Below are 27,558 nucleotides of genomic sequence, written 5' to 3' on the forward strand. Positions count from 1 at the left end.
TGTCTCTGCCTTTGAAGTGTTGGAATTAAAGGCATACACTACAGCACTCAATACACTGCATGCTTCTTAAAAAGTGGAAGTGACTGTTCGGGTCTACAGTTCTTTTTTGAAATTAAGTTTTTATTTTGTTATGTTTTTATTCTGATTTTTAACTTATTAATATATTCTGAATATGGATCCTCAGATGCATAGCTGGTAAAGAATGAATCCCACTCTGTAAGCTTCTTTTTCATTTTGATGATTGTTTTTTTGTTTTGTTTTGTTTTGTTTTTTTAAAAATATGGAATGCTTCATGAATTTGCATGTCATCCTTGCACAGGGGCCATGCTAATCTTCTCTGTATCATTCCAATTTTAGTATATGTGCTGCCGAAGCGAGCACTGATGATTGTTTCTATTACTGCACAGAATTGGTATTTCTTTATCTTATTGGTCAGTTTGGTGGAGATGGATATCATCACAGAAAACTATAGCTATTAAAAATATAGACAACTAACTTTCTGGTACCCATCCTCAGTTGGTCCATCTAAAATCTAACTCTTAAACCTAATGCTCAGGGAACATCATGGGAGAAGAGGAGAAAAATTTTAAGATATGGAAGACCAACAAGTCTGCTTTGAATAGAGGAATTCTAATCCAGTAACATGGCTCTGGCAAGGGGTCACATCAAATATATGATCTGGCTAAAATATAGACAAACCACCTCCTTTAGGAATACAGGCAGGATTTTAGTATACATCTTTAATCCCAAACGATGATGTCTATCTAATTGAGAAGCAGACAAAGTGATATATCAGAGAAAGATTTGATAGAAAGAGTTAGAGATAGGATACACCCAGCTCTCATGAGAGCAGACAGGAAAGAGGCTACTTTACAGCAGTGAGGGAGAGAGAAGTCATTTCTGTTCAGAGGAGTTCAGGACAATCAGTGCATTTCAGTTCATGGAGTTCAAAGGCAGTCCTTCCCAGCACAGCAATTCAGTGAGAAGCTGAGAGAAGCCAGTTTGAATCAGTCAGTTTGGGGAGGAGTTTGGGCCAGAATACCTGAGTTGAACAGCAAGCCAGAGTTCAGAAAGAGCTAAAAAGATTACATTTATTCAGCAGTAAGTTTCAGAGGCTGAACCATTGTAAATCTAGTAACAGAAGCTGGAAACTCAAGCCGTCAAGGTCTGGGCTTGCAGATGTTCAGATTGTACAGAAGCTAGAATCTTCTAGGCCTAGCCCTAAGGATAGTTAGTATAGAGAAAGAAATGCTCTGCACACAGCCCAAGCCATGCGTTTGTAAAGCTCGGGTAAAGCTCTCATCTCATCACTTCATCTGAGGAAATAAAAACAACATTTGCAGCTAGGAGATAATGTATTCTCTATATGACAGGGGGCTACACCCATGAAATTTTAACAATATAGTCATTGATCTGTACAATGGCAGTGTCTGGTATCTTAATGCCAGAAGGCATTTCAACAGAATGGAGAACTACAGGCAATTAATGGCTGCTGAGAGGAATAATTACTCTTCTCCAGGAATGAGCCCCGCATAAGTTATCTAATCCTAAGTAAGCCCTAAATATATATACATCTGAGCAATAGTAAATGGAATCAACAGGTTGTATTTATATATACATATACTCATATATGTGAACATGTATACATGATAATAACAAAGGAGGAGGTGCGGGAGGCATGGGAGGAGCAGATGGGGAAAATAAAAATTATTTTAATATAATAGTCATGTATATTACTATGTTAATATAATAGTCATATAAAATATTTTCTTTATTTACACTTCAAATGATATTCCCTTTCCTGGTTTCCCCTCTGAAAAAAAAAACCCTGTTCCTTCCCCACTCCCCCTGCTCACCAACCCACCCTCTCCTGCTTCCTGGCCCTGGCATTCCCCTATACTGGGGCATAGAGCCTCCACAGGACCAAGGGCCTCTCCTCCCATTGATGACCACGTAGGCTATTCTCTGCTACATATATGTATGCAATTCTTATATAAATAAAATTACTTTTTAAAAAGAAATGAAATTCATTATTTATACATAAAGCCATACTAAAATTTAAATTCATTAATAAGCATATGCTTTTATTGAGAAGGAAATGGTTTGTTTTATCTCAAAAATTTTAGGTCATACTCCATCACTGAAGAAACTAAAGGCAACAACCTAGAGGCAGGAACTGAAGCCAAGCCTAAGAGGAAATACTGCTTACATGGCTTGCTTGGCTCATTTTTTTCATACCACCTAGTACTGCCTGCACCTACAATTAGTAGCTGCTGAGAGGAATTAGCCTTCTCCTAGGATGAGCCCCTGATGAGTTATCTAATTCTAACTGGTAAGCCATATGTGGTAAGACATACACAAACACACACACACACACACACACACACACACACACACACACACACACTGCCAAAATGTTCAAATAGTTAACTATAAACTTGAAATTAGAAGATAATGAGATATACACCTGTTCTAATCAGTTATTACTTGCCTTGTATTTGTATTGAGAATATCCTCATATGTGAAAAGTTAATTTGTGTTATTTACTAAATCTTTGTTATTTTCATAGCTTATCCTTAATTATTTATTTTCTTTGGTGCTTAATCTTAGGCAACTGTATTGTTCATTCAAATACATCTTGATTAGCATTAACATAAAACCCTTTTAGCACACACCATGGTTTGTTTTTGTATCACTAATTGGCAGTGTTCCCACTCACTATCACAACATCTCTAGTGATACTCTATGAAAAATTTTGCTTCCTGTTCTTGTGGCCTTAAGTTCTGCTGACCTAGAAGTTTTGGTTCCTGACAGGGGAGTCCTCCTGCCAGAAGACAAAGCAAACATTCCATTGAATTAAAAGTTCAGACTTCCCCTGGCTACTTCCCCTGGTTAAGCCCCTGATGTTCTTAAGCCAAGAGGCTAAGAAAGGAATAGCAGTGTTAGGAAGATTTATTGGTCCAAACTACCTGGTACTGAGATTCTTCTACCAATGACTTGTATAGAGGAACTGTAGTGGAATTCAAGATTTAACAGAACAAGGGCAATCAAGTCTATGTATGATACACCATGGTGCTTTACTGACATTTCATGGACCTTTTACTTCCATATCTCAGTTTTCAAATTAGAGACAGAGAAACCATGGAATGCTTACAGAATATTTCTCACCACTATTGACAGACTTTCTCAGGAGACCGAAAGTCTCATGGTGAATGGTGATTTCAGTATAGTGTCTTTAAAGAGCTAATAAGCTGCATTATTAAAGGTGGGAGAGGACACATCTTGCCAGCATCATTCCTTTGGTACATAGAGGCATTAATCCCAGGAGGGTCAAGGAAATTCTATGAGAATAGGCTTTACACAGCTGAATACCAAGGAAAAGTCTATTATCTGCATGCTACATGGGAAAATTGTATCACTTCTTTGCAATGGAGATAAGAAAGATTATGTGGGGAGTGCATGGGACCCTTTGGGGCATTTCTTAGTATTATCATGTATTGTGTTTAAAGTCAATAGGAAACTACAATACTTCAATCAAGGTAAAACACAAAAGGTCCAAATTTCTCATGAATAAAGGTAAAAGTCACTCCTTTCAGTTCTCAAGAACTACTGAAGTACTTTCTAAGTGTGGAAGAAAAAGGGAATGTGTGACAGGAAGGTAGTTATAGCCACTAGTTGAGGCTATATGACCATATGCAGAAGTGCATATTGTAATAACATAAGTGTTTCCATCATTTTTGTTAGTATGTTTGTATATATATACATATGCAGATATAATGCACTTAAAGACCCATCGTTCCTCAGTGGACATTGCCACCTGTCATAAAATATTTAACACATTTGTGTTTTTTAAGTGGAGCAGTTGTGTCATGCTCAGTAGAATTATGCTAGTTATTGTTTGCATTTGGAAATTATCTATGACATAAAGAGATGGGATTTTGCATGTCAAGTTAAGTTGACATCCTGATTGTCAACTTTACCATATTTCGAATCAACTATAACACAAGGTGCTGAATATACTGCTAAGGGATATTCTTCCTTGATTGGGTCACCTGAGGAGCCACATTAAACCAGGGCCACATACCTTCTGATAGCAGCTCACATAAAAGATCTAGGAAACACAACTCTGTCACTTTATTCCCTGCTTGCTCTCTCTTTCATGGACAATTTCATCTATCTTGTGGTTGTAGAATTCCTTTGCTGTACCAGAACTTATATATTTGGCATCACATATAGCCTGGTGCACTCAAGGACTACAGAATTCTTAGCTTTTCCATTGAGAGACAGGCATTGTAAAACTGGCCAGACCACAATCTATAATCTATTTATGTATTTTCATTATATCAGGTCTGTTCCTATGGAGAGTCTGGCTAATACTAATATTTCATTTGATATTGAGAACATGTAGAGTTGGAAGAATCAGCTACTATAGTATATATAAGTTTTGTGCTATACTCCTTGTAAAGAATAAATATAGAAAGTAACATTTGTAATAAATCATACAAAAGAAGCATTATTCATCTATGACCATGATCCTGTGTCTATGAACTAAATCCATATTTTGATCTTATGCACTAATACTACTAATAAAAAAGGTGGCTGATATCACTCTTGATAAATGTAGTCAACTATATGGAGATAGTTAATAGTTCACCATAATCTATAATTGAGCACCAATTAAAATCAGTGGAAGCTTGTGATGGCCTTAACATTAAAACTGTTTATATATAATATAAAGTAAAAAAAGACTTTTCACCTCATGAATAGACATTTAATAGCTCTTTTTTTTACACTTCTATGAATATTTAGGCAGTGATTATCAGTATGAGATGCTGACCTAGCAGGACTATCATCATTTTGGAACTTTTCAGGAATGATAATGTTGAGACAGCACCTTTGATGTGAAGGATGCATGTCTATGAGGGTTGAGGCCGAGCAATGCTCATTATAAAAAGCTGCTCTGAATATTTTCTTGCAGGCTGCATTTGATGGTCAATAAGCTATAGGAACATTCACAGATGATGATCCTTGTGTTCTTGCCAATGGGCTAATCTAATGTCTTTGCAAACTTCTTGTACCAACCTTTCTCCATTTTGTTAGGGAATGACTGTTCCTAGAGGCTAGAGTTAGGGTGAGACAAAATAATTAGCCTGTGGACCTAGAACATTCCAATCACTCCATTAGTCTCAACAGACACGACTTCTTTCGGGGGAGTTTTTGTTCACACCAACATAGTGTATTTTATAGGTACTGTTAGGAGTATAAATTATCAGGGTCCACTCTAGGCTTAGAGTTCCAGCATCTACAAAGAAATAGCACCTACAAGTGAGCATTTTGAGAAATAGTGCTCTATCTAGCATACAATACATTTCATCTACTAATATTTAATACTTTTACACTCAATTCTTACATTGTGAGGCAAAACTGGAATAAAAGTCTAGGAGAGAAAGGGATATAATTCATATGGCTTGTCTTAAATTTTATTGTAGAATCATCAACTAATTAAGTTATTCCCCAAGAAAGAACTCCATGTAGTGATCATACTTCAGTGAGTCAGGATGTGAGCATCATTTCTCAGTAAAATCTGGATTCTGCTCTTTTGGGTTTCTTACAATGCTTATTCTGGACCTTTGCTGTAACTTCTGTTCACTGTCTACTTGATGCTTAACTCTTTTTTTCCCTTAGTGCATCAATATAGTCCTCACTCAAACATTTCCTTAATGTATTGGTTTTTATCTACTGATGTCTCTTCATTCTTGATCTATATGAATGGACACACACACACACACACACACACACACACACACACACACGGTGGAGGGAGAGAGGAGAGGGAGAAAGAGACAGAGAGAGGGATGGAAAGAGACACACACACAGAGAGAGAGATGGTTGCGGGGGAGGGGGTGAAGTGGGGGAGGGGAAGTCTCCAGGGACCAGAACATGTTCTTGGGGCTGCCAGACTATTGAAAGCCGAAATTTAGTCTCTCAGGCAGGAAACATTTAACATGAGATCCTCAGCACTAAGGCAATGGATGGAGGAGACCTGAAGAGGTAATGCAAAGTGACAGACCCAGCCACACCCTAGACTGATTCAGGTTCCTATGAGCTTGACTACCTTGCCTCTGGTTCAAGAGAAGAAAACTGCAGAAAGCCACAACAAACACGGAAGGCTACAGAGCAGGAAAGGTTCCCAGTTCTCAAAAACATGCCAACATGAGCTTTCCTATAAAGATGATTGTGTGGGAAAAGCTCAGGCTGGGGAAAGCAGAACCCCTTATACTTTAGGTCATCCGTGGTCCTCGTCATCATCGGGAACACGGAGATCAGCGTGATCCTCAGCAGCCTCCGAGAAGCTTTTGGGAGAGAAGAGTGGAGTGTATCCACGAGCGCGTGTGCGTGAGGAGGAGAGAAAAGACGTGATTACTTCAGAATTTATTTAAGGGCCGGTGGAAACCACTGCAGCAGCTTCCAGGGGAAGCCCTTGTTCCAGAGGAAGAGGAGGTGGAGATTGCCAAGGAGGAGGAGGGGAGGAGACACAGAAGGAGGAGTATCCTAGGCTTGCATTAGGCAAGTGAGAAGATGCTGTAGCATCCTCACTCGTTCCCAGCAGGTTGGTTCTGTCGGCCAACTGATGCAAGCAGATGAATCGCAGAGGGACTGAAAGGAAAAAAAATTGTTGCCGCGGGCGGAGGCAGCGCGCGATGATGGGGCGGGGGTGTCTTCGGAGGTGGGTGAAGTGTGTGTGAGTGTGTGTGTATGTGTGTGTGTGTGTGTGTGTGTCTGCTTACCTTCCCAGAAAAGAAGCACCTCATTTAAATGAAAGGATACACCCTAGGACAGAAGTAGGCTGGCTACCCAAAGAAGACCTGTCCTGCTTCTAGCATCCCCAGGGGACTCACTTTCTTTTAACCATCAAACTCCCAGCATTTACCATAAACTCCATAGGGGGCCCGTGTGGGGTATTGGGTGGCGAATGTCCCTTCTAGATAGGTACTTCCCACACTTCACTCCAAAGTTCGTGTTTGGAGGGACCCTTTCTTCACCCTCTCTGGGTGGCCCAGGATACCACGGGGAGAAGTTGTGCTACTTTAAGTTTCAGAAAGTCAGATCCAGTCCCGGATTACCATCTCTCCGCCCCAGGGCTCCTGCTGCACGCGAAAGCGGCGGCGGCGGCGGCTGCCACTGCTGGGCGGCAAAGGGACCGCGGCTGCTTTAAGAACCGCCTCCCCCTCTCTTCCCTTTGACAATGGTCTGAACCGAGCTCTGCTTCCCAAAGCAAAATTTGTAATATGCCATTTTTCCGATGGACCTTTCTCCTTTTGGCTGCTGACGGAGCCACGGGAAGATGCCGAACTGCTGCCACGTTAAGGATCCAGGGCACGTTCCAAGAGAACGCCGGGGCTCGCGAGTGTCTAAGCTGCCTTTCTCCTCCCGTTGCTAGGGAAATGGTCCAGGACTGCTGGGTGTGAGCCTCACCTCTCCTCCAGCCGAGACTGCGGTTGTCATTGACAATTGAAGAAACAGGACCTGAAATAAGAGACATTAGGTACAGAAACTGTATTCGAGTTGCATGGTTTCTCTTCCGCTTCATTTTTTTTTTCTTGACCACCTTCCCAGCCCCACCCCGCCCCCAGGGAAGAGGAGAGGCTAATACCCTCCTTGTGGGTATTAGTTACCTTTGCTTTCCACCCATTTTCTCCATCCCGATTTCTCTAGCTCCTGCCTAGCTGGCTTTCTCCTGGGGCTGATGAACAATTTTAGTGTGGAAATTATGAAGTCAACTTCTTTCGGGGTGGTGGGGGTGTGGCTGAACAGTAACTGTCCAGCAGTGTAGGGTAGGCTTGTTGTTTGACCATCTGAACAGGCACGGGGGTAAAGAAAGTGAAAATGCTTCCATTATAGACGCGGTAGGAATATTTCCTGAGGACAGGGGCTTTCAAAGAGTTAAAGAGGAGGAGGAATATTCGTGTAATGTAATCAGACAATGGCAGGGCTTTCTCTTACTGAATTACTCCTTGTGGGTTAACGGGAGATGGAGCTGGGAGGGTTCCGAAGACTAAGCTTTTGCCGAAGAAGAAACTTACTACAGAGAATGACAGCTTCTTTGCCTGTGGTAGTGTATAATTTCTAGCAATATAATTAAATGAAGTTATTGACTTACAGAAATAAAAGTCTTTTGGAATACTCTTGTCTGAATAGGGATAGCTCCTAAGAACATGTATTACTAAAGAACACGCTGGATCTCAAAATTCTTGCTGAATGACTCCACTAGGCATTCAAAACTTTTATTTTGGATTCTGAGAGGTTTAGAAGACAGTCAAGGTTATATCCTGACAGCGTGGGAGTTGGCTTTCTTGGTATAAAATTATTCGTGCTAAATTTAAGCACTGAGATAATTAAACCAATCAGGGTTATTATTTTTCTCTCTCTTAAAAATTAAATTTACACTGTCTGAAACTGGGTCCTGAAACCTTCAATAGTTTAGGTATAAAGTCATCTCTATCTAGATGAGGTTAACAAAATTATATTTCACTTTGACATGAAGGAGGGATAATGAAAAGGCAAATACCTCAGCAAACTGAGCTGACTTGTCTCTCAGTGATGGTGTAATGTTTGCAATCTTAGTTCTAAAAATGGCTATAAAAGCAAAACGTGATATATCTGGGTGCAATACACAAGATGCTGGGTAACCATATCTGCACCACGCCAGAGTTCTGTAAAATATTCTTCATAGGATTTTAATTATTCCTAATAAACTCAAGTTGTGCATTTAGGAACTGTTAGACTATGTTTTGCGATCATGCAAGTACTTTGTAAGATTATATCAGAATCTGAAGTCTAACATAATAACTAACCTAGCCAGTTAAAGTTGACTTGGTTTTTGTAGACAATTTTTTTGTTTGCTTGTTGGTTTTTTATCTTTCCATTTTGGAGAAGACTCTAGATTTGGTCATTTGTTTTGGCTTGGAAGAAAGTAGCATGCATTCATTTTATATCCTAAGTACTTTTGCATAGCTTGAATTTTATGAATTGAATTTGGAGAGCTCAGAAGTATCTGCTAGGATTGCAGCTATGGACCTTGAAGAAGGAGTTTTGATGTTTAATATTATTTCTATAAGGATAAATCGGGACGAGTTTGTAATAGTGAGCATGTTTGGGGTTTTTATAATATTTTTTATATATTTCACTGTGTGTTCTATGTTGGATAACCCACTGGAATACTTAAAGTGGGAATTTTATAAACAAATTGTCATTCTTTCTTTGTGGAAGCAAACATGTATTTTTGAAAGGCAAACCAACTTGCTCCATTTCACATTTCAGGGGTGTTTCACATTTTATGGGTTGGACAGTCCTGTGTTATCACAGTGTACATTGGGTAAATTCTTTTGTTTGTTTGTTTGGTTGGTTTTGGTTTTTGGTTTTTCGAGACAGGATCTCTCTGTGTAGCCCTGGCTGTCCTGGAACTCACTCTGTAGACCAGGCTGTCCTGGAACTCACTCTGTAGACCAGGCTCGAACTAAGAAATCTGCCTGCCTCTGCCTCCCAAGTGCTGGGATCAAAGGAGTGCGCCACCACTGCCCAGCTGGATAAATTTTCTAAACTTTTCATCAAAGTATCTTTTTGACTGACCAAATCCACAACCATCCTTTACACTAATCTTAAGTCTTAAGTTTGTGACTGTCCAACATCTCCTGCAAATAGCAAGGGGTTGTATCCAGGTAGTCTGCTTTAATTGAGTGAAATTTATGCTTGAAGTAAAGATGACAGTTAAACTCTCATTGGAACTTAAAGCTGTTAGTGATGGCTTTTGTTTTGTAAAGGTATGATTTAAAATATAGATTGAAGAACGTGTATATAACTGTATTTCCTGGCAGTTTGTTCTGCTACTTTGTTTTAACTTTCAGTGTCAAAAATAAACACATAGGCTTACAGCCATGTGTCTCAAGAGTGTCACAGTTAGTCCATGTGTGAATGCCATACATATCGCGGGAACTATCCCTTTTAAATAGGCCGATGTGTTGAAAAGTTTTGTTTGTTTTTCAATTAGTGTTAAAAAATGCATAGCATTTAAAGTAGGGAAGGGAGATTTTTAACCTTCATGATAGTGGATGAATGAAAATCAAAATGATAAAAAGTGTAAAATATACATTAAGTAGCAAATGCTTGTTGTTAGTGTGAAAGAGTGTGTGAGCATGTCTGTAAGGATGTTCTACTTGTTTGCTCTGCAACTTACTCTATAGCATATATGAATTTTATGAGTCAAGGTCCTGTCTTCAGATAGCTCAATGTTTTAAGTGATGAACACTGTTTCAAAGTATTTTGAACTATTTTTAGAAATTTTCAATCCTTTCTTTCCCTTTCCTAGAATACTTACCATAAAATGATTTCCTGTCTTTTTCTTGAAGCTTTTCTCAATTTCCAATGGGCTATAACCCAAGAGTTCAGAAATAATTAAGTTTTCCTCTTTAACAACTAAGTTTACATGAAGAAGCATACAAAAAGTAATTAAATATTGAACTGTTAAAATTTGACATTTTATTTCAAAATACCACCAGAAAGTTTCCCTAAGGACATATATGTAGACAGAAAAGTGAATTGATCTTCCATTATAAAGTCCTGAGAAAGCTCTGGGACCCACAACCAAACCAAGCTCAAATTGGGCCTTCTGCAAATCAGACCCTCCTATAGCTTCTAGCCATCACACAACTGAAACTGAGAAGAATTATACACTTACACACACGCACACACACACACACACACACACACACACACACACACACAGAGGGAAGGGAAATGAAAAGGGAAGAGGTCTAAGTTCTGATTTTTAATGGTGCCACATGTGACGAGACAATACTACATGACACTGTAAATTCTACTTTAAATCAAATCACTTAATAATTGTAAAAAGTATTCTGAACAGTCTATTTATTCCATGACTGAGAGTTTGTGATTAGCAGCTGAGAAGTGAAGTGACTGTATTTGATGATGTAATTTACTGAGTCTGTTTGCAGAATGTTTGAGTGTTAGTTTGTGTTGTTTGGATGGAAACCAGACAATGTATCTAACAGGAACATTAAGTGTAATTAGCAGTATAATCATTGAGACAAATTCATGTGCCTCAGATAATTTTTAAACTTTATATCTAATTCGGTCTGAATCTTCTATCAAATCTGTGTTCAGTTGTGAAAGATGGAACATGAAAATAAGTAAAAAATGATCACTCTGAAAGGTTAGAATTAACCATTGTGATGAAATCTGTTGAAGAAGTAATAAAATAACTGTTTACTGCCTAAAACAGTCAATTATATGAGGGATTTTCTGATTAAATGAGTAATTATTAGGTCACTTATCATTGCATCAGTCAAAAATCATTTATTCTCACATCTCTGAAGCACAAGGATGTACTTGTTGACAAATAAGTTACAGTTGTGTTTGTTATAAGACATTTGTAAACTTGCGGGGGTAGAGAAGAACGGGAGGAGCAGTTATTGAACTGATGTGTGTCTCAATCAGATGATGTGTTATAAATTAGGCAGAAGAAAATGGAGAAACAAGTGGCATTTTTAGTATTGTATATGAGACGACTTTGGATTGGCATGATAGGTGAAAGCTTGTAGATTGCAGACCTTGAAGATGTATTTCCCTGAGGTCCACACTCCCTCTGGATTTGACTGGAGGCAGAGGGTAGGGGGAAGAGGTTAATGGCCTACAAATGCTTAAGTAGGGCGAAAGCCATGGGAGTGCGCTACTAAAAAGAGTGTGTTCACTAATATTTCCCTTTATGTTCTTTAAGCAATGATGTGTGAAGTGATGCCCACGATTAATGAGGACACCCCAATGAGCCAACGGGGGTCCCAGAGCAGTGGCTCTGATTCGGACTCCCATTTTGAGCAACTGATGGTCAATATGCTGGATGAACGGGACCGTTTACTGGACACACTTCGAGAGACCCAGGAAAGCCTCTCACTTGCCCAGCAAAGACTTCAGGATGTCATCTACGACAGAGATTCACTCCAGCGACAGCTCAATTCAGCCCTACCTCAGGTATGCTTCTGTATTACAGGTTTTTTTTTTTTTTCTGGAAAATGTTAAAATGGAGCAAGCTTTTAATAATATCTATTTCAAGTTCATTCCCATAACTACTTTTTCTACTGAATATTTAATGTGGTTTCAATCAAAATTCATAATAAATTATTTCTGTGTATCAGACAAAATCAGAGTATAGGTGTGTTTGTGTGTGTGTGTGTGTATGTGTGTGTGTGTGTAGAATGGAAGAATTAGTGACTGAGTACCTTGGCTATGTTTTGGTGAAGACAGAACAACACTCCTTTATCAGCCACAATGTAGAGAAAATGGATAATCTTTTCTTCAAAAGGTTAATCTATTAAACATGGCCATGACTTTTGAAAATCTTATTTTCAGTTTTTATCAGTGTGGTCTTTGGAATTGGTAGTAGTCTGGGAATTCACTCCATAATTAGTGTTTAATTTGCCTGTCTTTAAAAATATCCAGTATTAGATTAATTTTTAATAAATATTCATATGTTGTCTTTTTTTTTTAAAAAAAGTACACAAAACAGTTTTATTTTTATTTTTAAAACATTTTGGAAATCGCCAACCATGTGGGTCTCCTGGCTGTTATCTCAACACTTGAAGAAAGAGGAACAAGAGTTCAAAGCTAGTCTAGACTATGTAACAAAACTCTTTCAGAAAGTCAAAATGAATCAATAAATAAAAGAACAAAAGTAATAAAAGTCAAATTGTAGAAACTTGTTCAAACAAATTTTACATCACTTTCTGCCAGTTTAGAATACTCTAGAAATAAAGAATAGTGATTCCAAGTTTATTTGCATAGGGAGTTAATGGTAATGATCAGTAACCTATTGAGGAGTTTCATGATAATACTGCTTTTTGGTAGAAAAAAATGCACAGAATATAAATGGCATTTTAAATAAGTTTCTACAATAAGTTAAATTTTTGTTTTAAGTACTAATTATCTTTTTTAATTTAAAAGTACAATAGCAAATTTTGAAAAGTCAATTTATCTCCATAAAGAATGTCTTGTAATATGTATCCTTCCACTATATAAAGTGAATAAAATTCAAAGCCACCTCCAGAGTTGGTATTAACTTTCTGTGTTATGTTAAGATGATTATCACGCTTGCATGGGCTGGATCACACTCCATCTTACCCAGACCCCTATACAAATTACTTCTGCTCTAGATCTACACAAGTTCAGGTGGTTTGAATGGGAAATAAGCTTTCATGGGACTCGGACTCCCATATGTTGAAAACCTTGGCTTATTTCAGCACTCAGAATATGTTGACTAATTCCCAAGAGTAGCTACCTAATCTTCATTCAGAATAATACTTTTTACAATTTAGAGATTTCAATGTTGACAATTGTTCTTCAGAAAGTGATTTCTCATGCTATAGTCTCTCTCCCTCTTTTATAAGAATGTTCCATTTGGTCACACATATTTTAAAAATAGTATTCTACATTAAATCACTCCTTACTTATCTGTGTCACATAGAATGATTGTTTCTATTTCACAATAATATTTAAGAGCTCCACTGTACTTTCTATATATTCTGGGAAAAAAGAGTGAGAAAACTATTCTTAGATAACTAAAATATTGAGATTATAATGCCTAATAGTTTACATTTTATCTATTATACTCTTTTAGTTGCACTTCTCTCTTCTCTCTCTCTCTCTCTCTCTCTCTCTCTCTCTCTCTCTGTGTGTGTGTGTGTGTGTGTGCGTGTGACTGCAAGTGTATAAAACAAATGTTTTGGAGGCCTCACTCCACTATTTTCCAACTTATTCATCGAAATATATTCTCTCTCACTTGAATCCAGAGCTAGCCTATTTGGCTTGTTTGGCTTGCTGGCTAGCCCCAGGCAGCCCTTGTTCTTCTGTCTATGCACTAAGTTACAAATAATCCATTGTGAAACATAACACTAACATATACAGTCCTCATGCTTGCTCCTTGTTTGTCAAACACGTTAGCTGCTAAACCATCTCTTCATTCCTAAGCTGGTTGTTTTGTTGAAATCATATTTTCTACTTGTATATAATTTGTATCATGGAGCATTGTTAATTAAAAATATATACTTGTGAAGAGAACACTACACATAGTCACACTTTATAGAAAAATTGAGTCTACAGTCTCATATTTTAAAGATCTATTCTTGCTATATACTTTCTGTAAAATACCTGTTTTCAGGATATATTTATAGATTGTGATCACATACCATTACATTACTATAGCCATCTATTTTGCATTATTTAACATTTTAAAATATTGATCTGCATGTTACTTCTACAAACACCTGAAAGACATAGGCCTCCACAGTCCTTCAACATAGGAATGGCACTCTGATTTTTCTAATGTGAATATTTAATATCCCAATATGTACTGGTAAGAGTATAGATTACATTCAAGTAGTTGATAGATACTCTTTAATTGGTATGTTTGAAAATTTGTGGATATTTTTAAGAAATGTATTTTTTTGGAACATTCACATTATACAGGGAAGCAGAGGAGAAAATGGTTATCATAAATGTGAGGTTTGAGGCAGAAATAAATAGAACATACCAAATGTAAAACTGCTATAGAGATATAAAAATGACATTATTGGAGAATTGAAATCAGACATAAACCTTATAATTAAGGTATTCTAAATTGACTATACAAGGCTTCCAGGTACTGGTGATAAGGGCTTTGTTTTAGGTATCCTCTTTTCTTTTGTATACATTTGGGAGAAATGTAGCAATATTTCAACAATATTAACTATGTCAAAATCTGCCTCGTAGAATATTCCATTTCTCTTTGAAGCATATCAGTGTTTAAAGATTGCTGATAATTTCACATCCTGCCACATTCCATACTAATGTTTCTGATTTTATATCCACTTACCTGATTTTCTAGTGGACAGGTCCATCCTACTGTTCCATAGAACCAGAACCACCCATTAGGCGTCTCTCACTGGCAAGCAAGCTTCGTTTGCCTTATACTCTCTACTCATTCTCTAGTTTCCTATACAAAGCGGAAGCAACCTCATAGATAATGGTTAGTGTTCTGGCTCTGATCCCCTTTATCAAGTGGAGACATAATGCCTTACCTCTTAAATAAACCTCCAATTGTCTCTTTCCTTCTGCACCTTGCCTTAAGTTTCTCTGTCATGATCCTAAAATCTCCCCTTTTATAAATTGGTCATATTTTATCCACAAATAATCCTAAACTATACGTGGGTCAGCGATAACCTCCTTGTCTTTACAGCACATTTACTTTATGCTGCTTTAGTTAGGGTTACTATTTCCACACTGAAACACTATAGCCAAAAGCAACATGGGGAGAAAAGGGTTTATTTCGTTCTCAGTTCCATATAACAGTTCATCATCTAAAGCAGGGAAGTCTACTTTAGAATTTTTTTTTTCTCCTATAGGAATCCTTTTCTGAAACCTAAATGCATTTCCTGTATTACTACTTTGCCATTTACCATATGGTAAATAACTTACCTCTGTATCATCTACTTCCTAACCCAGTGGCTCCCAATTTTCCTAGCACTGAGATCTTTTAATACAGTTCCACACGTGGGGGCAACCCCTAAACATAAAATTATTTTTTGTTGTTACCTCATAACTATAAGTTTTCTACTCTTATGAATCCTAATGTAAATATGTTGATGATAGAGATTTGCTGGAGAGGTTATAACCCACATGTTTGAGAACCACTGTCTTCATGACATCAGGAACATGTCTTCAACACCTTTCTAGATTAGTGATGTACAAGTTATCCATTATTGAATAATTCTTAGTAACAAGCACCAAAAAATTATCAGTAGAATACAAAAATCTGTGTTTGTGGAATTTGGCTAATCTTGACTTGGATTGGGTGGTCTTGGTGCTGCACAGTGTTCAGTTAGCTGGTATATTAACTGCTTATTGACTGTTCCAGGTAGAGCCTGATTATACCCTCTGGAGCACAATCAGTGTGCTTATCAAATCCTAGGACAGGCTTGTATCTCAGGTGTTTTCATGAACATGCACATGCCATATCATATTCATGGCACAGGAGGAAGAAAGAGTAGAAACTGCTTTTCTTACAATTCTGCTTCTTTGTTTTTGTATTGCCATTTGCTCAGGGTCAGAGATTCAGTAGAAAAAAAAATACCAAATTGTGCTCCTCTGACATTGAAACAAAATAAGCCCATTTGGTCTACCACAAGTGTAGCCATTCATTGTCCAGGACATTGTTGTGTCATGAAAACACAATTAGGAAAGAAACAGACTGGTGGACATCGATGATATTTGAAATAGGATTGTGAAGGCATCAAACTCCAAAAGATAGTTGATATGTGAGAACACTAAAGAAAAAACAATGTTCTTAACTAGTAACTTGCTGAATGGCCAAGACAGTGGCCTTTAGCCAGAGGTTAGAGATTTGAATTGGGGCTCATTTATATCTATCTGAAAGATTTTTGATCAGGTTACTTTAATTCTTTATTACCCTCTCATTTATGAGAGAACTGTGAGAAGGTATATAAATGAACTTCTAAAAACATTTAAAACAGTCAGGTGTGCTTATCAAGGTGACATGCACAGGTGTACAGCTCAGTGAGGAATTGTTAGGAAGGCTGTTTATCGAGGTAAAGAACGGTTTTCATTTAATGTTTTCAAATGCAAAATATTTAGGGAAATTTTTCAGAGGGATAGATCTGTGCTAAAGGTAGTGTTGGTCTAGGAACATCCTGTCTTGGTTTCTTTTTGTCTCATGAATTACTAACTCTATAACCTTCTTGGTACAACTGCTGAATTACAATGATACAAAGTGATACACTGGATCAATATGAGAATATAGTAAATAATTAATTAAATTAAACATTCGTAGATACTATATGCTCAAAAAATGCTACATGGAACTAAAGTTTTAGCATCATCATCATCACTATAATGCTTTCATTCAGTGATAATAACTACCAGTATAGTTTGGAATACTAGAAATGTTAACTTCAATAAATTTTAATCAAGATTTGGGTATTCTATGGTTAACATTTTTGACTATTAGGAATGTTAATTAGGGGCTGGGTAAATAGTTCAGCAGATAAGAACTTATGCTGCTCATGTAAAAGACTCAAATTTATATTCCAGTACCTGCATCAGGCAGCTCATGACTGCTCCAGATTATCCAATGCCTTGTTTTGGTCTCCATGGGTACTTGCACTCATGTATGCTAAACAGCATCTTCCACACACATATACATGTTATTAAAACTAAATCTTAAACACATTCATAATTATATTATTTTAAAAAAGGTTTATTTATTTAATGTATGTGAATACATTGTCACTCTTCAGACACACCAGAAAAGGGCATCAGATCCCATTACTGATGGCTGTCAGCCACCATGTGGTTGCTGGGAATTGAACTCAGGACCTCTGGAAGAGCAGTCAGTGCTCTTAACCACTGAGCCATCTCTCTAGCCCCATAATTATATTCTTAATAGTTTTCTCAAGTTCTCTGCTCTATAGCAACAGTAGTCACAAAAGATCTTTTTAAACTGTGTGAAATTGACATTTGGCTAAATTGGGCAGATTGAGAAGACTCATTAACAATGTTTTACCAATTGTCTATGACAAAGACTGCATTTCTTCTAACTGCCGATGTTTTAGCTATTATTATACTTTACGTAGTTATTTTCTTCCACAGCTAATCAAAATAGTATCCACTGGAGATTTTATTTCTTATTTCTTTTACTTCTCTAATCCTTACAAGTATATTTTCATGCTCTTGAATAGTCAAGTAAGACTGTAAGTTATTTCCTTTGAAAACTTCCCTTCCTTTACTTGAAAATCATTTTTTCCTAAAGTCATTTATTTTTCCTACATATTCTCCCTAATTGCCTCTATTCATATTTTCCTTTGTGTAACTATGTCCTCCAGTCTTTATACTTCTGACCACTCTTTTTATCTTCTCCTTTGGTTTCCTATCCATAATATCAAGTAATTAAAAAGGTCTTCCTCTCAACTGAAAGGCTTGGCAACATCCACATCTACTCCATCAACTGTTCAGTATAGTAACAACAACCCCCACCCTGGATTCTATTTTCCTTTAGAAACCTACAACTCCTTTCTAACCCTGTTTCTCTGATTCTTCTGTCTAAACTACTTCATCTTCTCAGCTGCAGTCTGGTTTCTCAACTCCTGCAAAGACTCTAGTGAAATGGCCAAAGAGGAACATTATCATTTCAGAGAGTTTTTTTATGTGCTATGTATTATGCATCACTTTATGCACCACAAGCTAATTTATACCACAGGAGTAAATATCATTCTCCTCCTTAGAAGAAGAGAACAGTTTCAAGGAAACTACTTAGAAATCTTGGTGAGCTTTTGCAGATAGTTTAGGGAAAGCTTAAAGTTAAAAAAAAAAATCACAGTCCAGGTTGAAGAAGCACTTGCCTCTACAGTAATCTAGAAATAGACTCTGGTCTTCCAATGCAAATATAAAGTAGACAATAATTAAAGCCAACAATAGAGTCTTCACATTGGATCTTCCTCAGGGTTATCTTCAACCACCAGAATCGCAGACTGTCACATGCACAGCTTCCATGTTTAAACATAAATGACATTTGGAGGACTAACTCCCAGAGAGGAAATAGATAAAGTCAACTAAAATGGAGAAGAATGTACCAAGAGTTCTTTGAGATAGCCACAGAAAAGCTCCTGGGGAAAGAAAGAGGACCATTGAATATATTAGTGCCATTATGAAAGTACAGACTAGGGGTGACAAGAAGAGCAACCCCATCCCACTGTGGCCCTTTCTCTGCCCTAAATTCTATGACTTTGGTGAGACTGAAGAGAACCAAAGAGTACACATAGTGGGACTCTTGGCTCCAGCTGCATATGTAGCAGAGGATGGCCTAGTCAGTCATCAATGGGAGGAGAGGCCCTTGATCCTGTAAAGGTTCTGTGCCCCAGTGTAGGGGAATGCCAGGGCCAGGAAGCAGGAGAGGTGAGTAGGTGAGCAGGGGGAGAGGGAGGGAACAGCATTTTTTTCGGAGGGGATACCGGCAAAGGGGATATCATTTGAAATGTAAATAAAGAAAATATCTAATAAAATGTGGATCCAGGGGATCAAAAAAAGAGAGATAAATCTTATTTTTATTGCAAGACAAATTATGCCACAAATTTCGGAGAAATAAAAGAGAGTTCCCTGAGTGAAAAGTGCCAGAGTAGAGAGAAACCAACATGTTCCCAGGATCTTGAAATAGACTATACTGAGTACAAAAGTAGAAGACTTAAGTTGGGTAGAACTACAGGATAAGCCGCATTTTATATTTTTGTACAGAACTAGAAAAAGGAGATCATCAGTCTGAATTGGATTTTAAAATTCAAAGACTAAAGGACAGATAGTTTATCTAATCACAGCAGGAAAGTTAAGGCGTCTGTCCAAAATGTCATTAAGGTTTATATATTCAGCCAAGAAAATCAGAGGAGAGTCTGTGGCTTACTGAATTCAGCTGACTTTCTACACAATTGAGTGTCATCTCAATTCATGTTTGCTGGAAAACCATTAAACTGATATATCTGATTTCTGACATATAAAAGAAGAAATTTTAGCCCTGTCTACTGAGAGAGACATAGCAGGTGGTCATGTAAGGCAGGAAAACAAACCACAAAGCTGTGTGAATGAGAAAGCATTTCATATTGACTTTGTCAACCTGGATCAAGACTTTAGGGAGTATGATACCAATTGGTTCATGTAAGCATAGTTAAAATACGGTACTATTTGAAAAAAAGTTTCCTGGTGTAATATAGTCACTGGTGCATAAGAAAACATATTACATCAAAACTCAACTCAGAGTACATGTCATTTCTTCCAAGAGGATGGGTTCTAATGATAGGCTACCTGTGTTAGCTCAAGGCCCTAAGGAGCAGCCTTGCTCATTACAGGTAGCATAGAGGGCATTTGGGCTAATACTCACCTCCGGTCCAGGTTAAGGCACCTTGAGGAAACCCTTGGCTGTAAGGTTATAAGCCACCTTTGTCTTGGTTGTAGTAGCTTGATATGACCTAGCACATCAGATTGCCAGTCTATTAATCACTTTCGACTTGCAGTTTTCTGGACAGGTTTTATATCTTTCCCATTTGAAAGATAACCCTGTGTGCATACCATCTTTGGTATCTCTAGAGATCTGTGGGTGCAAGGACCTTTGTGCCCTGCTCCCAGCAATCTACAGTTTTTCTTTTTGCAAATTTTAAGTGATTATAAAGGATATATTTTTTAGTGTGTAAACTTAATCATGACTGTCCAAAAAAATAGTTGTTTAGATTCACTAACTATCCCACAACTCCTTTTGTGTCAGGTTGTACTTTAAAGGGACCTTTGCTAACCATGTGAGGTTATTATACTGCATAGCACAGTGATATGTAAATTATTTGAAAATGGCAATGGCTTTTGCTGATTTCATGGCTCATCCCCCTCCTATGATGACCAGAAGTACACTCAGAGTCTAGGGCACCATCTTCTTGTCTCAGGCAAATTATGCCACATCATATATATTTCCTTCACTAATAGAGTATAAACAACATTGCTAAAGCATGTTCTTTAGCAATGGGTTTTACAAATTAAAAAAAAAAAAGAAAACTATTATCAGACTATTGTACTTAACCACCACAGCACCTATCTTTCCCTTTTGAAAAATGATTGCTTTGAAGATTGCTTCAATTAAAACATTTATTATCTGGCTCCAAATTGGTTTTTCATCTGTTCTTGTGATAGTTTGTAACATTCATTGTAAGTTTAGTAACTTATAATACATCTTTTCTTGGTCAACACTTTAAATGATAATTAAAAATTTAATGCAAAAGATTTTAACTTATGATGTCTTTCTAACAGAAAGAAACTCTGTTCTAATTAGAATTTTTGACCAAATTAAATTGACTTGTGTGTATGTGCATGTGTGAGCGTGTGTGTGTGTGTGTGTGTGTGTGTGTGTGTGTGTGTGTGTGTGTATTGTGAATATGGATGTTAGCACCTTTGGAGTCCAAAGGAGACTTTAAAGATTTGGTTCCCTCTCATTCTACCTTTATGTGGTTTTTAAAGATTGAACTCAGCTCTCCAAGCTTGAATGGTAAATGTCTTATCGTGTGTGTGTGTGTGTGTGTGTGTGTGTGTGTGTGTGTGTGTGTGTGTGTGTGTGTGTGTGTGTGTTTGTGTGTGTGTCTGTGGAGCATTCAGGTGGAGGAAAGGCTCTATAAAGGGAGGGGAAGAAGGATGAGAGGATAATGGGAGAAAAATATTGTGGTTTTTTTTCTCATATTGAAATCTGAATTGAAATAAACACATTTGACATGAAAGGTGAATAGGTGAAAGGAGGCGACCAGACATGAGAGAAGGGGGTGATAGAGGATAATGGAGGGTACAGTGATACACATGTATGAAAATAATAAAATCCTTCATCTTGTATACTACCTAAGCTTAGTGATTAGATATTAACACATTCCCAATTTATTTTCAACCTTGGCAAATAGTGGCAACCAATGTTGATTGGGTTAACAGAAGCCAATCAAATTAATGGTCTTTGATAGAAATTGTGTGAGTCCTGAAATGACAAATTTTAGTGACTATACTAAATGTAATCTTTTATAAAATGTGATTTTATTTGAAATTTATACCCTAAAATTCTGTGTTCATTTAAACACAAATTTTAGCATATACAACAATTATAGATTCTCTCTTTTAATTCTCAATTAGTTTATCCTTTGTTTATATTTTGGTATTATTAGCTTCACTCAACTATATTATTGTTATGACCTAATAGCTCAATTTTATTATCACAATGTTCATGATCATTTCTAGGTATCTATTTTCCCATACATTTTTATCTTGCTCAATTAATGGTGATTTGAATGAGAATGGTCCCCATATACTCAATATTTTAATAGTTGATTCTCAGCATCAGTAATATTGTCAGGCCTTGGAGTCTCCCCATGAGCTGCATCCCAATTTGATCCTGTCACTGAACCTCCTTTCCCTCAGTCTTTTCTCCATTTTTGACCCAGAGAGGAACAATTCTGGGTCAGTGTTTTTCACTGTGGGATGCAACCCCATCCCTACACTTGATGCCCTGTCTTTGACATTTAGACAGACATCTTTTTTAGAAGTCTTGACGCACTTGAAGTGCTTCCTTAATTTTATTTATAGTCTTAAGTATTATTGTTGGAATGACTTATTGCTGTTTGTCATTTGGGAAAATATTACTTTATAATATGTTGCTTCTGTGACATTCTTTCATTTCCTCATAGAACTCTTCCTCTTCATCTCCTTCTTCTCTTTGATTTTTCTCACATTTTCTTCTGTATTTTTCCTTCTGTTTTTTTTCTCTCTCTGTTTTATTTGGAATTTCATTTTCAGACTTGCTTTTTTGTTTTCAATTTTTTTTTAAAAGTGACAATTTTTTTTAACCAAAAGTATTTTTCTGGCTCTTTGTTTTGATGAGTGTCTTCTCCTTTACCATCTGCTATCACCATTTATTTCATTTGGCTTTACACTATTATTTTAACCACCCTGAACACTACCAGAAGTTATTAAGTCTTTTGGTTAGGGAACTCTGATAATAGGTTTCATCACATTGTGTGTTGTTCATCCTTTACCTGTCTGCCTTGTCATTACTTTCCCATGTCTAGTTTTGACTTTGTGGATGTAAATTCATTTGCAAAATTCTTAGTGGAAGTCATTAAGGTGTTCTTATTTCCCTCCAGAGGGATTATTTATTTAACTGGCCAGATGACTGGGAAACTTGGATGCTCACAGCCGCAATCCCATTATTTTTATTTAGGCTATAGTCTTTATGCTTCTTACACCAAATGGGGGAGATTCTCTGGAACCCCTGATCTGGTCAGGATTTGATCCCAGTTCTAATCCCATGAGCCAAGAGAAACTGTTCATTCATATGTTAAGAGCACATGCCCCTTTTTCAAATAACCCATGTTTGCTTCCGAGTACCCACATAGTGGCTCACAACCATCCACAACTACAGTTTTAAGGAACCTAATGTCTTCTTCTGACCTCACTGGGTATCACATATGCATGTGGTGTGTACATATATGCAGGAAAAATGCTCATACTCTTAACATAAGATAAACAAATCTAAAACCGATCAAACACACACAACTTGGTTAAACGCTGGCCTATGGAATCAAATCCTCATTTTTCCATGTTTCCAAAACTGTGAAAACTTTATTACCTTTTTACATGGTTCAAAAATTAATGCTAAAAATTACTCACCTTTTGTCATTGATTCTTAGCAATAGATAGCATTGGTCCACAATGCACAATCTTCTGTAATGGGGGAAGTCTCTGAATTTCCATAAGTAAAATACATGAAGCTAATTGAAGAGGAACTTAAATCATTATTACTTTCTGAGAAGAATAAGTAGTTGTTTTGTATTATTCACTTTCTGGTATACTGTCCTCATCTTGGCATATTTTAGCCATATTTAAAATCTCGATACCAGTGACTGTCCTAAGAGTCTTTTTCCTCCTTCAAATACACCCTCCCTACAGCTGCAACACTCCATTGAAAATGCAAATCTGGCTGTTTTACTCCCGGTGTTACAATACTTTTAAGTCCACAAAGAGTATTTACTACAATGAATAAAATTCCTCAAGAGCATAGGATAATGGATGGATATTTAAAAAGTGGACTTTATTTCTATAGTATATGAAAAGCATATGGGAAACCATAATAAAATAACTCTGTTTACAGTCTGGATCATTGGTGAATTATCTAACATCAAGAAGAATAGACTACTCAAAATAATTTTAACAAAACATCATTAAGTCTTACCTAGAGAAAGCTAGGTAGTACTAATAAAAGTCGTTTACGTTCTAAAGAAATTGCTGGGCATGGTGCCACATGCCTTTAATCCCAGCACTTAGAAGGCAGAGGCAGATCTCTGTGAGTTTGAGACAAGCCTGCAAATCAGGTTCCAGGACAGTGAAGGCTGTTGCACAGAGAAACCTTGAGTAAAAAAAAAATCAAACAAATATTATTATTACTAATATTACTACGTGTCCTTTGAAGTGCCATGGTTTGAAACACTGTCAGGCAAGTCAGACAAGCTTTCTAATGGTACATGTCCCTGATCTTCAGTCATATTCCTGTCATGTATGCTAATGTCTAATAATCTTTTCATAGGCACACAAAAGTATCAGCAGGTATTTTTTATTATTATCAAAGGATGCTTTGATTTTAAAAATAGATAAGAAAGACAAATGACTAACAATAATCTTGATAAAACTGTAAAACTAGGGTTATTGATTTTACCAGTAGCAATGCAGTAATTGGGTCAGCTTGACTTGGACATATAGATCAATACAGCACACAAGAAAATGAAACTTCACTCCCTTATGTATATTTACTGCCAATTCAACTCAAGAAATATCCCAACATAATTCAATGTGGCTTTTTTAAATGCTAATATTAAGGTCTTTCCTATAACACATTGTACAAAAATTTAACTAAAACAAATTATATATATTCATATATATTTTATATATTTACATATATATATGTAAATATATTAAATATATACATGAACATATAATAAAGTATTTTCTTTGTTTTGTGTTTGTGTGTGTGTTTGTGTGAGTAGGTGTATATGTTTGTTTATATTTTACTTTTTCAGGGTTTCTCTGTGTAGTTCAGACTGGCCTTTCAATCATGAGATACTGCAACGACAGAAATGTGGTATCATGCCTCACCTAGGGAAAAAAAACTTAGACAATTTATAGCAGAAAAAGAGTTTTTTAAATATGAGAAAAACTTAAAAATGTATTCAAGTGTCATACAGGCTAAAAACTTTTATTATAAATAAAGACTGCCCAAAAGTCATTATTATGAAGATAATCTCACTTATTTTAATGCATAAACTCTTTGAATAGTGTCTTAGTTACTATTTCCATGAAGAGACAGCATGACCAAAGCAACTTATAGAAAAGAAAGTATTTACTTAGGGTTTACTTACAGTTTCATAGAGTTAATCCATTATCATCATGGTGAGAATCAGTGTAGTAGTATACTAGTATAGTAGATGAGAACTTGTACAACATAACCCATGGGCAGTAGCCAAGCAGATAGATAGATAGATAGATAGATAGATAGATAGATAGATAGATAGATAGATAGGGACACAGAGAGAGGTAGAGAGACAAAGAGACAGACAGAAATAGTGAGGGACACAGACAGAGACTGGGCTTTTGAACCTCCAAGTATAATCCCAGTGACAAACCTCCTCCAATAAAGACACACCTACTCCAATACTGACACATCCCCTAATCCTTCCAAAACACTTCCACTAACTGGTGAATAAGTGTTTAACTATATGAGCCTGTGAGGGCCATTCTCATTGAAGCTACCACAAAGAGACATTGCATTGGTTTTGTATCTAGATTCCATTATGCACAAGGAAACATTCTAAACATCTACAGTAATTAGATATTTCATATAGAAACTACAATGAGATCATATAGTCAAGAAAATATTTATAATTAAAAAGGCAATGCAAGCATTAGTGCAGATTTTATAACTTAAGAGATTGCTAGCAGGCACATAATATGTCAGGATCATTCTCAAAACCAATTTGACAAATACTGTAAATAATAGTAAGGCATAAACTCTGTTATTAGTCCCCTAACCAAGAGATTGAAAACATATTTCCACATATAGTCTGTTCACAGATGTTAATAGCATATATGTAAGTAACATTTACATATATGTATATGTATAAATGTTATTTATAACATACAAATAACAGAAACAATACAGAAATCCTTCAAATAGTAAAGAAATACTAAATGTGTAACAAACTTCTATTTGGCAATTAGTATTAAAATCCTCCTAGGAATACAAGAGAGATGAAGCTGACAGTTTCATGTGAAATAAGTAAACATCCATGAACTATCTAGAAAAGGCAAGGCTATGAAATGAAGTAAAAAACAGTGGCTACTTCAGGGGTTCATGCATATGAAGTAACTCCAAATTGACACAAGACTTGCTTCCAAGTGGATTACAATGGAGATTACATAGTTTACAAATATATAAGATCAAGATACTGGCTATATAGAAAAGTTAAACTTTGTATTATATAAATTTGCCTTTAAATTATTAAAGTGCCTTTCTATAGTTTTCTGTCATCTATTGTGATTTCTCACAAACACGTCTGAAAAGAGAATTATTCACATTACTTGTTGTCAATTATATAATTTAGGAAGGAAAATCTGAATTTATGTAGTGTTTTCAACAATTCCCTTTGATAATTCAGAATTTAAAATAGATAACAAACATATGATTGGGTTTACAAAATTCTAATCTGGAAAATAAATGAATAATTCTACTATGTCTTAAAGCCACATTTCTGTTTTGCCTCTTTTCCCTTTCCCCTTTACACAGTCCCTCCCTTCACCCCACATCTATAACATAAGTGCAAGACTGAACCTCTTAATCCTGTCATTTTTGCTATCAGTTTATGTGTTTGGTTTTCTATAATGTTTAAATGCAATGTAATCTCTTATACTTTATGAGATTCTATCTCTAGGTGCATATCTTCCCAAATGAGCCACTAGCCCTAAGGCAGATTATTTTTTGTAGTTTTTTTCTTTATTTTATTGGTTATTTTATTTATTTGCATTTCAAATGTTATCCCCCTTCCTAGTTTAAGCCCCTATTCCCTCGCCTGCCCCCCTGCTTCTATACGGGTGACCCCCCCCAATCACCCTTCCCCTCCTGCCTTAGAACCCTAGCATTCTCCTGAGTCATCAAGCCTTCACAGGACCAAGATACTCCCCTCCCATTGATGCCAGATAAGACCATCCCCTGCTACACTGCAGCTGGAGCCATGGGTCCCTCCATGTATACTCTGGTTGGTGGTTTAGTCCCTGAGGTAGATTTTATCATTTGTTAATCATTGTGAAATGCCTGAAATATTTTATCTTAGAAAAGAGTAAAATCAAACTATGAGTTATAAATACAGAGGAAGAGAGCCTTTGCTGTGATCATGCCATCATTCCATGATTGCAGGGAGAGCTGCAGGTAGTTTCTCAGTACCATTCCTTCCACAGGCATAGGGAAAACCCAGCTCTAGCCACATCACCCTTCATATGTAGAAGTATAAGAGGCCCTGCCATGGTCCCAAGCAATCCACAGAAGCAGGAAGAGCCTCACCTGGGCCACCACAGCACCAACAGGTTAGGCTCAGCTGACCCTGAGAATGCAAACACTAGTGTCATAACACCACAGATTCTTCTTCCTGCACTCAATGATTTTTTCATATTTTCAAATTTCATATATCTGATTTGTGGCTAGCTTCATATGATATAGGTAGTAGTTGATGATCTATGGATGTTTCCTTTTTTCTTAAGAGGTAGTGCTGGGCCTACAAAAAATGAATAGCTCAGTTTCATTGAAGTGACTGATTATTAAGCCAGTATTTACAGTGATATGTCCTAGGGCAGTAGTGACAGGAAAGAGAGAGAGAGAGAGAGAGAGAGAGA

The 27,558-nt window shown here is 36.8% G+C and overlaps 1 protein-coding gene, 1 long non-coding RNA gene and 1 other non-coding gene across 16 annotated transcripts in view; 1 reads left to right on the forward strand and 2 right to left on the reverse strand.

Annotated features, from left to right (window-relative positions):
- Positions 1-274: 274 nt before the first annotated feature.
- On the reverse strand, positions 275-381 carry LOC116076651. Its single transcript, XR_004113050.1, has one exon. It is a non-coding gene; the product is annotated as a U6 spliceosomal RNA (small nuclear RNA).
- Positions 382-6,417: 6,036 nt separating this feature from the next.
- Positions 6,418-7,921, reverse strand: LOC116075657. The gene is made up of 2 exons (XR_004112678.1): positions 7,677-7,921; positions 6,418-7,527 (listed from the first exon to the last, which is right to left on the reverse strand). It is a non-coding gene; the product is annotated as an uncharacterized LOC116075657 (long non-coding RNA).
- The window catches only part of Ppfia2 (PTPRF interacting protein alpha 2), a 446,664-nt gene continuing 426,237 nt past the window's right edge, over positions 7,132-27,558 (forward strand). For 7 of the 14 annotated variants that reach the window (XM_031348811.1, XM_031348816.1, XM_031348812.1 and 4 more), the window contains exons 1-2: positions 7,133-7,546; positions 11,795-12,045. In XM_031348811.1, coding sequence (XP_031204671.1) covers positions 11,797-12,045 — 249 coding nt within the window. In that variant the 5' untranslated portion in view covers positions 7,133-7,546; positions 11,795-11,796. Of the gene's footprint in view, positions 7,547-11,794; positions 12,046-27,558 lie in introns of all 14 variants that reach the window. The other 7 variants (XM_031348813.1, XM_031348815.1, XM_031348814.1 and 4 more) reach the window with 3 other exon arrangements.

This window comes from Mastomys coucha, unplaced genomic scaffold (assembly GCF_008632895.1).
Source record: "Mastomys coucha isolate ucsf_1 unplaced genomic scaffold, UCSF_Mcou_1 pScaffold4, whole genome shotgun sequence".
Lineage (NCBI taxonomy): Eukaryota > Metazoa > Chordata > Mammalia > Rodentia > Muridae > Mastomys > Mastomys coucha.